The sequence below is a fragment of the Nerophis ophidion genome, linkage group LG06 (assembly GCF_033978795.1).
Source record: "Nerophis ophidion isolate RoL-2023_Sa linkage group LG06, RoL_Noph_v1.0, whole genome shotgun sequence".
NCBI lineage: Eukaryota > Metazoa > Chordata > Actinopteri > Syngnathiformes > Syngnathidae > Nerophis > Nerophis ophidion.
The window spans coordinates 9681738-9698226 of record NC_084616.1 but is presented as its reverse complement, the minus strand read 5'-3'; the positions used below and the strand labels follow the sequence as shown (position 1 = coordinate 9698226).

The 16489-nt window shown below is 37.1% G+C and overlaps 1 protein-coding gene across 1 annotated transcript in view; it reads right to left on the bottom strand.

The window, feature by feature from the left end:
- Window positions 1–652: 652 nt before the first annotated feature.
- Window positions 653–16489, bottom strand: part of LOC133554167 (transmembrane and death domain protein 1-like) — a 21449-nt gene continuing 5612 nt past the window's right edge. Inside the window, exons 4-6 of the mRNA XM_061902604.1 lie at window positions 13498–13617; window positions 10827–10961; window positions 653–2303 (exon numbers count right to left, since the gene is read on the bottom strand). Coding sequence (XP_061758588.1) covers window positions 2071–2303; window positions 10827–10961; window positions 13498–13617 — 488 coding nt within the window. The 3' untranslated portion in view covers window positions 653–2070. The remainder of the gene's footprint in view (window positions 2304–10826; window positions 10962–13497; window positions 13618–16489) is intronic.

The following is a 16489-nucleotide window of genomic DNA, read 5'->3' as shown; positions in this document are numbered from 1 at the left end:
TGTATTCAATGTTAAAAAATATGATATGGCTCTCACGGAAATACATTTTAAAATATTTTGGCTTTCATGGCTCTCTCAGCCAAAAAGGTTCCCGACCCCTGGACTAGAAGAAAAAAAAAAAAAAAAAAGACAGGGCAGTGGGAGCAGTTCAGATGTTATTAGACACATTTACTAGGATAACTCTGGAAAATCCCTTATCTGCTTATTGTGTTACTAGTGTTTTAGTGAGATTATATGGTCGTACCTGAAAGTCGGAGGGGTGTGGTGACCGCCAGTGTCTCTGAGGATTTAGTAGAGAACATCCACGATAAAGTTCGCAACTTTTGGTCGCTAATAAAAAAGCCTTGCCTGTACCGGAAGTAGCAGACGATGTGCGCGTGACATCACGGGTTGCGGAGCTCCTCACATCTGAACATTGTTTACAATCATGGCCACCAGCAGCTAGAGAGATTCGGACCGAGAAAGCGACAATTTCCCCATTAATTTGAGCGATGAAAGATTCGTGGATGAGGAAAGTGAGAGTGAAGGACTAGAACTTTGTGTAAATGCTAAATAAAAAGAGAATACAACAAATCATTTGCAACTTATATTCAATAGAATAGACTGCAAAGACAAGATATTTAACGTTCAAACTGGTAAACTTTTGTTATTTTTTGCAAATTTTAGCTCATTTGGAATTTGATGCCTGCGTCATCTTTCCAAAAAGATGGCACGAGTGGCAAAAAAAACTGAGAAAGTCGAAGAAAATGCTCATCAAAGACTTATTTGGAACATCCCTAAGGTGAGTGGGCTGATTGGCAACAGGTGGGTGCCATGATTGGGTATAAAAGCAAGCTTATATGAAATGCTCAGTCGTTCACAAACAAGGACGGGGCGAGGGTCACCACTTTGTCAACAAATGCCCGAGCAAATTGTTTAAGAACAACATTTCCCAAGCAGCTATTGCAAGGAATTTAGGGATTTCACCATCTAGGCTCCGTGATATCATCCAAAGGTTCAGGAAAAACTGGAGAAATCACTGCACGAAAGACGCACCTTGGATACCTCAGGCGATACCGCATCAAAAAGCCACAACGGTGTGTAAAGGATATCACCACATGGGCTCAAGAACACTTCCGAAAACCACTGTCAGTAACTACAGTTGGCCCCTGCATCTGTAGGTGCAAGTTAAAAGTGAATTATATTTATATAGCGCTTTTTCTCTAGTGATTCAAAGCGCTTTACATAGTGAAACCCAATATCTAATGTTTACATTTAAACCAGTGTGGGTGGCACTGGGAGCAGGTGGGTAAAGTGTCTTGCCCAAGGACACAACGGCAGTGACTGGGATGGCGGAAGCTGGGATCGAACCTGCAACCCTCAAGTTGCTGGCACGGCTGCTCTACCAACCGAGCTATACCGCCCGACTATGCAAAGCCACAGCCATTTATCAACAACACCCAGAATTTCCGCTGGCGTCCCTGGGTTCAAGCTCTTCTAAGATGGACTGACGCAAAAATTGAAAAGTGGTCTGACGAGTCCTCATTTCAAATTGTTTTTGGAAACTGTGGACGTCGTGTCCTCTGGAAAAGAACCATCCGGATGTTGTAGGCGCAAAGTGTAAAAAGCAGCATGTGTGATGGTATGGGGGTGTATTAGTGGCCAAGGCATGGGTGACTTACACATCTGTGAAGGCACCATTAATGCTGGAAGGTATTGGAGCAATCCAAGCAACGTTATCATGGACGCCCCTGCTTATTTCTGCAAGACGATGCCAAGCCACGTGGCTTCATAGTAAAAGAGTGCGGGTACTAGACTGGCCTGCCTGTAGTCCAGACATTGAAAATGTGTGAAGGCTAAAATATGAGGCGGGAGACTGTTGAACAACATCAAGCAAGATTTGGGAAAGAATTCCACTTCAAAAACGTGTCTCTTCAGTTCCCAAAACTTTACTGAGTGTTGTTCAAAGGAAAGTGCGCCAGGGGGTGCATCTCCCTCAAGTCACCGAGCCGATATAAAGAGGCCAAAAACTGATTTCTTGCCCCCCTACAGAGCTGCTCTTACAGTGGTTTCTCTCGACCAAGACCAGTTCTACGCCGTCACCTTATAGTCGTAGACCACCCTGGCTCCGCGGCACCGTCGGTTCCAGCGGGCCACGCGCAGGCCGGCGAGGAGGGCGGCGGCCCCGGCCAGCAAGGTGCCTCCGAAGCCCAGCAGGACGCCGTACAGGAGAGGGAGCGCCACGTCCAAGGGGCCCCTGGCGTAGGCGGCGACGGGGGGCCGCAGCACCACCAGGTCCAGGTCGTGCCACGTCAGCTCCGACACTAACACACACACACAAGGCGCATTGTTAGACAGAAAATTTAATTTCCATGTCCTGGGAGTGCGTTAATGAGTTGGACCCCCCAAAAAAATAAATAAGTAAATGAGTTGGCAGGTTGCCCACAGCCACAAGATCCAATCTAAACACTTAATGGGATTTACAGCCCAGCCAAACACCGCTGATGTCGCTCCATAACGTCCATACGTCAAGGCGCTTTACGCCACAAACGTGAACAACTTTTGTAAGATCATAACGACCACGGCGCTGAGGAGGCGCCAAACGCTAAGAATCCAAACGCAAACGTGGTGATCAGCGTGTGCAAAATACAAGTCAGGTGCAGCCTTGACCTCGGATTTCCGCTGCACGAATTGCTGAGTTGACAATATGTCTGATATTCAAATTTACACTGTTAATTATATGAAAAATAATAAAATAATTAAAATAATTAACAGACAAGACCTCGTTATTTAATTATAAAAGGAAATTGCTGAATAGAAGATATGTCTGATATTCATTAAAATTCATTCTATTTCTGTTAATTATATATAAAAAAATATTAAAATAATGAACAGACAAGACCTCATCATTTGTTTATAGACTACTTTATTGTTTCAAGGCTACTTTTATGACTTTTTTTCCAATATATATCCATTCTTACATTACTTTGATTTATTGTCACGTAAAAAAACTAATTTTAAGGTGTGGGGACCTCTTTTATTTTGTAGTAGTAGTAGCGACCTTTGTCTTCGTTAAAGGAATTTGTTTTCACTTTATGGACGTCGGGGCCACATAAATTATAAAAGGAAATTGCTGAATAGAAGATATGTCTGATATTCATTCAAATTCATTCCATTTCTGTTAATTATATATAAAAATATTAAAATAATGAACAGACAAGACCTCATTTGTTTATAGACTACTTTACTGTTTTCAGGCTACTTTTATGACTTTTTTTCCAATATATATCCATTCTTACATTACTTTGATTTATTGTCACGTAAAAAAACTAATTTTAAGGTGTGGGGACCTCTTTTATTTTGTAGTAGTAGTAGCGACCTTTGTCTTCGTTAAAGGAATTTGTTTTCACTTTATGGACGTCGGGGCCACATAAATTATAAAAGGAAATTGCTGAATAGAAGATATGTCTGATATTCATTCAAATTCATTCCATTTCTGTTAATTATATATAAAAATATTAAAATAATGAACAGACAAGACCTCATTTGTTTATAGACTACTTTACTGTTTTCAGGCTACTTTTATGACTTTTTTTCCAATATATATCCATTCTTACATTACTTTGATTTATTGTCACGTAAAAAAACCTAATTTTAAGGTGTGGAGACCTATATTTTATTTTGTAGTAGTAGTAGCGACCTTTATGTTCATTAAAGGAATTTGTTTTCTCTTTATGGACGTCGGGGCCACGTAAATTATAAAAGGAAATTGCTGAATTGAAGATATGTCTGATATTCATTCAAATTCATTCTATTTCTGTTAAGTATATAAAAAATTTAAAAAAAAAAATTAAAATAATGAACAGACAAGACCTCATCATTTGTTTATAGACTACTTTATTGTTTTCAGGCTACTTTTATGACTTTTTTTCCAATATATATCCATTCTTACATTACTTTGATTTATTGTCACGTAAAAAAAACAAATTTTAAGGTGTGAATACCTATATTTTATTTTGTAGTAGTAGTAGCGACCTTTATGTTCGTTAAAGGAATTTGTTTTCACTTTATGGACGTCGGAGCCACATAACTTATAAAAGGAAATTGCTGAATAGAAGATATGTCTGATATTCATTCAAATTCATTCTATTTCTGTTAATAATATAAACAAATATATAAAAAATATTAAAATAATGAACAGACAAGACCTCATCATTTGTTTATAGACTACTTTACTGTTTTCAGGCTACTTTTATGACTTTTTTTCCAATATATATCCATTCTTACATTACTTTGATTTATTGTCACTTAAAAAAACAAATTATATGGTGTGGAGACCTCTATTTTATTTTGTAGTAGTAGTAGCGACCTTTATGTTCGTTAAAAGAATTTGTTTTCACTTTATGGACGTCTGGGCCACATAAATTATAAAAGGAAATTGCTGAATAGAAGATATGTCTGATATTCATTCAAATTCATTCTATTTCTGTTAATTATATAAAAAAATATATAAAAAATTATTAAAATAATGAACAGACAAGACTTCATCATTTGTTTATAGACTACTTTACTGTTTTCAGGCTACTTTTATGACTTTTTTTCCAATATATATCCATTCTTACATTACTTTGATTTATTGTCACGTAAAAAAAACCAATTCTATGGTGTGGAGACCTATATTTTATTTTGTAGTAGTAGTAGCGACCTTTATGTCCGTTAAAAGAATTTGTTTTCACTTTATGGACGTCGGGGCCACGTAAATTATAAAAGGAAATTGCTGAATTGAAGATATGTCTGATAGTCATTCAAATTCATTCTATTTCTGTTAATTATATAAAAAAAATGTTAAAATAATGAACAGACAAGACCTAATTTGTTTATAGACTACTTTATTGTTTTCAGGCTACTTTTATGACTTTTTTTCCAATATATATCCATTCTTACATTACTTCTTTTTATTGTCAAGTAAAAAAAACAAATGTTAAGGTGTGGCGACCTCTATTTTATTTTGTAGTAGTAGTAGCAACCTTTATGTTCGTTAAAGGAATTTGTTTTCACTTTATGGACGTTGGGGCCACATAAATTATAAAAGGAAATTGCTGAATAGAAGATATGTCTGATATTCATTCAAATTCATTCTATTTCTGTTAATTATATAAAAAAAAATATAAAAAAATATTAAAATAATGAACAGACAAGACCTCATTATTTGTTTATAGACTACTTTATTGTTTTCAGGCTGCTTTTATGACTTTTTTTCCAATATATATCCATTCTTACATTACTTTGATTTATTGTCACGTAAAAAAAACTAATTTTAAGGTGTGGAGAACTCTATTTTATTTTGTAGTAGTAGTAGCGACCTTTATGTTCGTTAAAGGAATTTGTTTTCACTTTATGGACGTCGGGGCCACATAAATTATAAAAGGAAATTGCTGAATAGAAGATATGTCTGATATTCATTCAAATTCATTCTATTTCTGTTAATTATATAAAAAAAATATTAAAATAATGAACAGACAAGACCTCATTATTTGTTTATAGACTACTTTATTGTTTTCAGGCTGCTTTTATGACTTTTTTTCCAATATATATCCATTCTTACATTACTTTGATTTATTGTCACGTAAAAAAAACAAATTCTATGGTGTGGAGACCTCTATTTTATTTTGTAGTAGTAGTAGCGACCTTTATGTTCGTTAAAGGAATTTGTTTTCACTTTATGGACGTCGGGGCCACATAAATTATAAAAGGAAATTGCTGAATATAAGATATGTCTGATATTCATTCAAATTCATTCTATTTCTGTTAATTATATAAAAAAATATATAAAAAAACATTAAAATAATGAACAGACAAGACCTCATCATTTGTTTATAGACTACTTTATTGTTTTCGAGGCTGCTTTTATGACTTTTTTTCCAATATATATCCATTCTTACATTACTTTGATTTATTGTCACGTAAAAAAAACAAATTCTATGGTGTGGAGACCTCTATTTTATTTTGTAGTAGTAGTAGCGACCTTTATGTTCGTTAAAGGAATTTGTTTTCACTTTATGGACGTCGGGGCCACATAAATTATAAAAGGAAATTGCTGAATATAAGATATGTCTGATATTCATTCAAATTCATTCTATTTCTGTTAATTATATAAAAAAATATATAAAAAAACATTAAAATAATGAACAGACAAGACCTCATCATTTGTTTATAGACTACTTTATTGTTTTCAGGCTACTTTTATGACTTTTTTCCCAATATATATCCATTCTTACATTACTTTGATTTATTGTCACGTAAAAAAACTAATTTTAAGGTGTGGAGACCTCTATTTTATTTTGTAGTAGTAGTAGCGATCTTTATGTTCGTTAAAGGAATTTGTTTTCACTTTATGGACGTCGGGGCCACATAAATTATAAAAGGAAATTGCTGAATAGAAGATATGTCTGATATTCATTCAAAGTCATTCTATTTCTGTTAATTATATAAAAAATATATAAAAAAACATTAAAATAATGAACAGACAAGACCTCATCATTTGTTTATAGACTACTTTATTGTTTTCAGGCTGCTTTTATGACTTTTTTTCCAATATATATCCATTCTTACATTAATTTGATTTATTGTCACGTTAAAAAAAACTAATTTTAAGGTGTGGAGACCTCTATTTTATTTTGTAGTAGTAGTAGCGACCTTTATGTTCGTTAAAGGAATTTGTTAGGGACGGCGTGGCGCAGTGGGAGAGTGGCCGTGCGCAACCCGAGGGTCACTGGTTCAAATCCCACCTAGAACCATCCTCGTCACGTCCGTTGTGTCCTGAGCAAGACACTTCACCCTTGCTCCTGATGGGTGCTGGTTGGCGCCTTGCATGGCAGCTCCCTCCATCAGTGTGTGAATGTGTGTGTGAATGGGTAAATGTGGAAGTAGTGTCAAAGCGCTTTGAGTACCTTGAAGGTAGAAAAGCGCTATACAAGTACAACCCATTTATTTATTTATTTACTTTATGGACGTCGGGGCCACGTAAATTATAAAAGGAAATTGCTGAATTGAAGATATGTCTGATAGTCATTCAAATTCATTCTATTTCTGTTAATTATATAAAATATATAAAAAAATATAAAAATAATGAACAGACAAGACCTCGTTATTTGTTTATAGACTATTGTTTTCAGGCTACTTTTATGACTTTTTTTCCAATATATATCCATTCTTACATTAATTTGATTTATTGTCACGTAAAAAAAACCTAATTTTAAGGTGTGGAGACCTCAATTTTATTTTGTAGTAGTAGTAGCGACCTTTATGTTCGTTAAAGGAATTTGTTTTCACTTTATCGACGTTGGGGCCACATAAATTATAAAAGGAAATTGCTGAATAGAAGATATGTCTGATATTCATTCAAATTCATTCTATTTCTGTTAATTATATATAAAAAAATATATATATATATTAAAATAATGAATAGACAAGACCTCATCATTTGTTTATAAACTACTTTATTGTTTCGAGGCTGCTTTTATGACTTTTTTTCCAATATATATCCATTCTTACATTACTTTGATTTATTGTCACGTAAAAAAAACTAATTTTAAGGTGAGGAGACCTCTCTTATTTTGTAGTAGTAGTAGCGACCTTTATGTTCGTTAAAGGAATTTGTTTTCACTTTATGGACGTCGGGGCCACGTAAATTATAAAAGGAAATTGCTGAATTGAAGATATGTCTGATATTCATTCAAATTCATTCTATTTCTGTTAATTATATAAAATATACAAAAAAATATAAAAATAATGAACAGACAAGACCTCGTTATTTGTTTATAGACTATTGTTTTCAGGCTACTTTTATGACTTTTTTTCCAATATATATCCATTCTTACATTAATTTGATTTATTGTCACGTAAAAAAAAACAAATTTTAAGGTGTGGAGACCTCTATTTTATTTTGTAGTAGTAGTAGCGACCTTTATGTTCGTTAAAGGAATTTGTTTTCACTTTATCGACGTTGGGGCCACATAAATTATAAAAGGAAATTGCTGAATAGAAGATATGTCTGATATTCATTCAAATTCATTCTATTTCTGTTAATTATATAAAAAAATATTAAAATAATGAACAGACAAGACCTCATCATTTGTTTATAGACTACTTTATTGTTTTCAGGCTACTTTTATGACTTTTTTTCCCAATATATATCCATTCTTACATTACTTTGATTTATTGTCACGTAAAAAAAAAAAATTTTAAGGTGTGGAGACCTCTATTTTATTTTGTAGTAGTAGTAGCGACCTTTATGTTCGTTAAAGGAATTTGTTTTCACTTTATCGACGTTGGGGCCACATAAATTATAAAAGGAAATTGCTGAATAGAAGATATGTCTGATAGTCATTCAAATTCATTCTATTTCTGTTAATTATATAAAAGAATATATAAAAAAATATTAAAATAATGAACAGACAAGACCTCATCATTTGTTTATAGACTACTTTATTGTTTTCAGGCTACTTTTATGACTTTTTTTCCAATATATATCCATTCTTACATTACTTTGATTTATTGTCACGTAAAAAAACTATTTTTAAGGTGTGGGGACCTCTTCTATTTTGTAGTAGTAGTAGCGACCTTTATGTTCGTTAAAGGAATTTTTTTTCACTTTATGGATGTCGGGGCCACATAAATTATAAAAGGAAATTGCTGAATAGAAGATATGTCTGATATTCATTCAAATTCATTCTATTTCTGTTAATTATATAAAAAAATGTTAAAATAATGAACAGACAAGACCTCATCATTTGTTTATAGACTACTTTATTGTTTTCAGGCTACTTTTATGACTTTTTTTCCAATATATATCCATTCTTACATTACTTTGATTTATTGTCACGTAAAAAAAACAAATTTTAAGGTGTGAATACCTATATTTTATTTTGTAGTAGTAGTAGCGACCTTTATGTTCGTTAAAGGAATTTGTTTTCACTTTATCGTTGTTGGGGCCACATAAATTATAAAAGGAAATTGCTGAATAGAAGATATGTCTGATATTCATTCTATTTCTGTTAATTATATATAAAAAATATAACAAAATATTAAAATAATGAACAGACAAGACCTCATAATTTGTTTATAGACTACTTTATTTTCAGGCTGCTTTTATGACTTTTTTTCCAATATATATCCATTCATACATTACTTTGATTTATTGTCACGTAAAAAAAAACTAATTTTAAGGTGTGGCGACCTCTATTTTATTTTGTAGTAGTAGTAGCGATCTTTGTCTTCGTTAAAGGAATTTGTTTTCACTTTATGGACGTCGGGGCCACATAAATTATAAAAGGAAATTGCTGAATAGAAGATATGTCTGATATTCATTCAAATTCATTCTATTTCTGTTAATTATATAAAAAAATGTTAAAATAATGAACAGACAAGACCTCATCATTTGTTTATAGACTACTTTATTGTTTTCAGGCTACTTTTATGACTTTTTTTCCAATATATATCCATTCTTACATTACTTTGATTTATTGTCACGTAAAAAAAACAAATTTTAAGGTGTGGAGACCTCTATTTTATTTTGTAGTAGTAGTAGCGACCTCTGTCTTCGTTAAAGGAATTTTTCACTATGGATGTCAGGGCCACATAAATTATAAAAGGAAATTGCTGAATAGAAGATATGTCTGATATTCATTCAAATTCAGATTTTTCAGTGTGCGGCCCTCAGTGGAAAAAGTTTGGACGCCCCTGGCTTAACACGATAATTATGAATAATTCCGCTAGTAAGCACAGAGCTAAAAAATAACGTTCAAAATATAAAACATTCTCATGCATTTTATCCATCCATCCGTTTTCTACCAGACTTGTTCAAGAAGTTGCATTAATGGTAAGAAGTATTAGATTTATTATTGGTTAACTTCAGAATAAGAATAGGGGATTTATTATCCTCTAAACATGTTGGTCTTACTTAAAAATGCACACATTTAGTTGTATTCAGTGTTAAAAAATATGATATGGCTCTCACGGAAATACATTTTTAAATATTTGGCTTACATGGCTCCCTCAGGCAAAAAAAGGTTAGAGTGTCCGCCCTGAGCCTGGGAGGTTTTGAGTTCGAACCCCGGCCGAGTCATTCCAAAGACTATAAAAATGGGAGCCGTTACCTCCCTGCTTGGAATTCAATCAATCATTGTTTATTTATATAGCCCTAAATCACAAGTGTCTCAAAGGGCTGCACAAGCCACAACGACATCCACAGGTCAGCGCCCATGTAGGGGCAAGGAAAAACTCACAACCCAGTTGGACATCGATGAGTATGACTATGAGAAACCTTGGAGAGGACCACAAATGAATGAACGTCGAGTGGGTCCGACATAATATTGTGAATTGGGGGTTAAATCACTAAAAAATGATTCCCGAGCGTGGCCACAACTGCTGCTCACTGCTCCCCTCACCTCCCAGGGGGTGAACATGGGGATGGATCAAATCCAGAGGACAAATTTCACCACACCTTGTGTGTGTTTGTGTGTGTGTGTGTGTGCGACAATCATTGGCACTTTAACTTAATTAAATGATAAATGAGCAAGACACTTCACCCTTGCTCCCGATGGGTGCTGGTTAGCGCCTTGCATGACAGCTCCCTCCATCAGGTTGTGAATGGGTAAATGTGGAAGTAGTGTTAAGCGCTTTGAGTACCTTGAAGGTAGAAAAGCGCTATACAAGTACAACCCATTTATCACTTTAACTTAACTTTATAATAAGTAAATGGAAGAGTTAGGGAACAACAGCAACTCAGCCACCAATTGGCAACATGGAACTTTTAACTTCAACTTAACTGCGGTGGGAACCCTCACCCCGTTTCTTCCTGATCTTCTGGCCTTTTTGCGGTCGCACCTCCCGGGACTTCAGGGAGCTGGCAAACCGGTGATATCCTTCGGCGTAGCGCTGCAGGTTCAAGATCTTGTCCTGGTTGATGTTCTTGCCGACCTCTGCAGGGGTGGGGGGAACAAGCGGGTAGAAACGTTACGGAAAGGCAGACCGGATCGTATTTGTGCATCTATGGCGGGGTTTTTTCATCAAAGACGCCATCTTCACCCTCCCTGGTGTCTCGCCTTGTCATCACCCCCTCACCCACCCCCCCGCCGGAGCTGATGAAAGGAGCAGATGGTTTCCTGGGCTCCGTCAGATCATTTACACCTCCCGTCTACACGGGGCGGCGAGTGCCAGAAGCGGCGTGCGGAAAAAAATCAGCCCCCTTTTGAAGCTCCAATTAAAGGCAGCCAGAGTAATGAAAACAATTACACGCCGCCGTTTAGCGTCTTGAAGCCGGCATTCTTGACCGGGATCGAGCGCTTCTGGAAACAAACATGAGGCTCGCAGTCAAAGGCAGCTTTTTTTTTTTTTATTCCAGGCACTGTTACACCCTCGTAGGAAGCAATTTGAGAGAATATCATCACACGCGGCGGAGGAAGAGCGCTTGTAAATAACGGAAGGCAGAGCGCCAAAAGGGACGGCGTGGGAAATGTTTTATTACAAACCCCGTTTCCATATGAGTTGGGAAATTGTGTTAGATGTAAATATAAACAGAATACAAATAATTTTCAACCCATTTTCAGTTGAATATGCTACAAAGACAACATATTTGATGTTCAAACTCATAAACTTTTTTTTTGCAAATAATAATTAACTCAGAATTTGATGCCAGCAACACGTGCCAAAGTAGTTGGGAAAGGGCATGTTCACCACTGTGTTACATCACCTTTTCTTTTAACAACACTCAATAAACGTTTGGGAACTGAGGAAACTAATTGTTGAAGCTTTGAAAGTGGAATTCTGTCCCATTCTTGTTTTATGTAGAGCTTCAGTCCTTCAACAGTCCGGGGTCTCCGCTGTCGTATTTTACGCTTCATAATGCGCCACACATTTTCCATGGGAGACAGGTCTGGACTGCAGGCGGGCCAGCAAAGTACCCGCACAATTTTTTTACGAAGCCACGCTGTTGTAACACGTGCTGAATGTGGCTTGGCATTGTCTTGCTGAAATAAGCAGGGGCGTCCATGAAAAAGACGGCGCTAAGATGGCAGCATATGTTGTTCCAAAACCTGTATGTACCTTTCAGCATTAATGGTGCCTTCACAGATGTGTAAGTTACCCATGCCTTGGGCACTAATGCACCCCCATACCATCACACATGCTGGCTTTTGAACTTTGCGTCAATAACAGTCTGGGTGGTTTTCTTTCCCTTTTGTCCGGATGACACCATGTCGAATATTTCCAAAAACAATTCGAAATGTGGACTCATCAGACCACAGAACACTTTTCCACTTTGCATCAGTCCATCTTAGATGATCTCGGGCCCAGAGAAGCCGGCGGCGTTTCTGGATGTTGTTGATAAATGGCTTTCGCTTTGCATTTGAGAGCTTTAACTTGCACTTACAGATGTAGCGACCAACTGTATTTAGTGACAGTGGTTTTCTGAAGTGTTCCAGTGCCCATGTGGTGATATCCTTTGGAGATTGATGTCGGTTTTTGATACAGTGCCGTCTGAGGGATGGAAGGTCACGGTCATTCAATGTTGGTTTCCGGCCATGCCGCTTACGTGGAGTGATTTCTCCAGATTCTCTGAAGCTTTTGATGATATTATGGAGCGTAGATGTTGAAATCCCTAAATTTCTTGCAATTGCACTTTGAGAAAGGTTGTTCTTAAACTGTTTGACTATTTGCTCACGCAGTTGTGGACAAAGGGGTGTACCTCGCCCCATCCTTTCTTGTGAAAGACTGAGCATTTTTTTTGGAAAGCTGTTTTTATACCCAATCACTGGACCCACCTGTTCCCAATCAGCCTGCACACCTGTGGGATGTTCCAAATAAGTGTTTGATGAGCATTCCTCAACTTCATCAGTATTTATTGCCACCTTTCCCAACTTCTTTGTCACCTGTTGCTGGCATCACATTATAAAGTTAATGATTATTTGCAAAAGGAAAAAAAATAGTTTATGAGTTTGAACATCAAATATGTTGTCTTTGTAGCATATTCAACTGAATATGGGTTGAAAAGGATTTGCAAATCATTGTATTCTGTTTATATTTACATCTAACACCATTTCCCAACTCATATGGAAACAGGGTTTGTACATGGCCTTTCCTTTTAACAACACTCAGTAAAGGTTTGGGAACTGAAGAGACACATTTTTGAAGTGGAATTATTTCCCATTCTTGCTTGATGTACAGCTTAAGTTGTTCAACAGTCTCCTGCCTCATATTTTAGCCTTCATATTGTCAATGGGAGACAGGTCTGGACTACAGGCAGGCCAGTCTAGTACCTACACTCTTTTACCACGAAGCCACGCTGTTGGCTGTGTGCTGACTCACTTTTAGAGGGTGCTAAATCTGCTGTAGAAAAGATACACCCTAAAGTCTAAACATATTTTTACCTTCTATAATATTGCCTCTTGTCATGATGCAATGCTGTAGATTTAGTGGATTAAACCAGTTATTTCCGGTTTTTAAGGGCTTCTTTCTTACCGAGGGCGACATCCGTCCTGCCGATGTGTTGCAGGGCCCGGGAGAGGCGGTCGTAGTACATCTCTGCGCCGTACTTCTCCAGCCAGGCTCCGAGGGCCACCCTGCACTCGGACTCGCCGTCTGGTGGGGGAGAAACCCAATGTTTGGTCGGGGGGGAACACCATTCTAAAGTTGCACTCTTCTCACGCAATGATGAAACGGTCCCCTGCCATTTATTGTTTGGCTTTTTGCAAACGAAAAAAAAAAAAGGTCCGTCATAGGCGGAGACGCACAAATTTTCAGGACTTATGCAGATCCCAAATACAGGATCAGCAGGTACCAGGAAAGTTGCTTTTGCTTAATATTGCAAAACAAAATACCAGATAATATGCTTTACCTTATACACACACACCATAATAACAAATAAATAAATGATAAATGGGTTGTACTTGTATAGCGCTTTTCTACCTTCAAGGTACTCAAAGCGCTTTGACACTACTTCCACATTTACCCATTCACACACACATTCACACACTGATGGAGGGAGCTGCCATGCAAGGCGCCAACCAGCACCCATCAGGAGCAAGGGTGAAGTGTCTTGCTCAGGACACAACGGACGTGACGAGGTTGGTTCTAGGTGGGATTTGAACCAGTGACCCCCTGCGCACGGCCACTCTCCCACTGCGCCACGCCGTCCCATACACTCCTATGTTGAAGCACAGTACAATCCATCAAGGGGTGTGGCTTCATAGCTTACCAAAGTCCTACTAAAACATTGATAGATTTTTGAGCGCCGTGTGTAATGTTCTATACTTTCAATAGAATATATAAAATGATGATGTTGTTTACTTGAGTCACATTGCAGTCTACACGTATCTCTCATGTGCGACGGCCATCATATATACCAGTGGTCCCCAACCACCGGGCCGCAGAAGAATTTTTTATAAAAAAAAAAATATATTTTTAATTTATTTATTTTTTATTTTTATTAAATCAACATAAAAAACACAATATACACTTACAATTAATGCACCAACCACAAAAGTGTCCCTTTTTCATGACAAAGAAGAAAAAAAACAAACAAACAAAAAAAAGGACACCACCCCCGGGCCGCGGGACAAATTATTAAGCGTTGACCGGTCCGCGGATACAAAAAGGTTGGGGACCACTGATATATACGTATCTCGTATGTGTGACTGCCATCTACTGGTCACACTTGGAGTCATTTATTTTATTTATAAAAAGCACTTTACTTTCAGCAAACAACCTCAAAGTGCTACAGTGTATTTGAAATAAATGAAATAAAAATAGTATTAAGAAAAAGATAATGAAAATAAATTAAAAAAAAAATGTGAACGGCCTAATAGCTAGAACTAGTTTGCATATATCTATCTCTATATATATATATATATATATATATATATAGAATGGCCGTGCCAGAAACTTGAGGGTTGCAGGTTCGATTCCCGCTTCCGCCATCCTAGTCAGTGCCGTTGTGTCCTTGGGCAAGACACTTTACCCACCTGCTCCCAGTGCCACCCACACTGCTTTAAATGTAACTTTGATATTGGGTTTCACTATGTAAAGCGCTTTGACTCACTTGAGAAAAGCGCTATATAAATATAATTGACTTCACTTCACTGTTATCACATACATATCTACAACACATACTTATGGAAAATGGCTGGAGTGAGTTTCCCAAAGTTGATGAAATTAGCCTCTTTGAATCTTTTCAACTTTGGTACGTTTGGTGTCGGACTTTTTTGAACTAAAAATCGTTGTTAGTATTGCAATCACATGCACATATCTACAACTCAGAAGGGTAGAAAATGGATGGAGTGAGGTTCCCAAAGCTGATGAAATTAGCCTTTTGGCATCCCTTTAACTTTGGTACTTTTGGTGTCGGACTATTTTGAACTACAAATAGTTTGTTGTTAGTCTTCGTTGGGGCGGCATAGCTCGGTTGGTAGAGTGGCCGTGCCAGCAACTTGAGGGTTGCAGGTTCGATTGCCGCTTCCGCCACCCTAGTCAGTGCCGTTGTGTCCTTGGGCAAGACACTTGACCCACCTGCTCCCAGTGCCACCCACACTGGTTTAAATGTAACTTAGATATTGGGTTTCAGTACGTAAAGCACTTTGAGTCACTAGAGAAAAAGCGCTATATAAATATACTTCACATCTATAAAAAGGCTTTTTTTAAAAGAAGGGGTTTTAAGCCTTTTTCTTTATATTGTTTTTATATTGGTTGTATTTTTTATTCAGTCATTGGCGGAGCTAAAGATAATATTTGAATATTGTTTTTAATATTGTTGTGCAGCACTTTGGAAACATTTATGATGTTTAAATGTGCTATAGGGACGGCGTGGCGCAGTGGGAGAATGGCCGTGCGCAACCCGAGGGTCCCTGGTTCAAATCCCACCTAGTACCAACTTCGTCATGTCCGTTGTGTCCTGAGCAAGACACTTCACCCTTGCTCCTGATGGATGCTGGTTGGCGCCTTACATGGCAGCTCCCTCCATCAGTGTGGAAGTAGTGTCAAAGTGCTTTGAGTACCTTGAAGGTAGAAAAGCGCTATACAAGTACAACCCATTTATCATTTATACAAATAAAGTGGATTGGATTAAAAGACTCCACAGTATGTGGTGCCCTCAGGTGGTCAGGGAGAGCATTCCCAACTGGGAGCGGCGGAGCAGAAGTTCGGAGCTTTGTCCTTGGGATGTCGGAGGAGGTTAGGTGTCGCGTGGAGGATTTGGGGGTGAGTAGTTCTTTGAGGTAGAGGGGCGCATTTCCACGGAGGCACTGGCGGGTTGGAAGGGAGACAGTTATCCTTTCACCATGTGCCAAATAAAAATAGCTTCGAGGTCGGTTCATGAGGCGAGTTTTAAGAACATGAAAGGATTATAAGTGCGCATTAAAGTCCGAAAAATACGGTATTTGCATGTGTGACATTATTTGGAAATATATTGTACTGAATAAGTGGTAGAAAATGGATGGATGGATGTTTTGACTGGAAT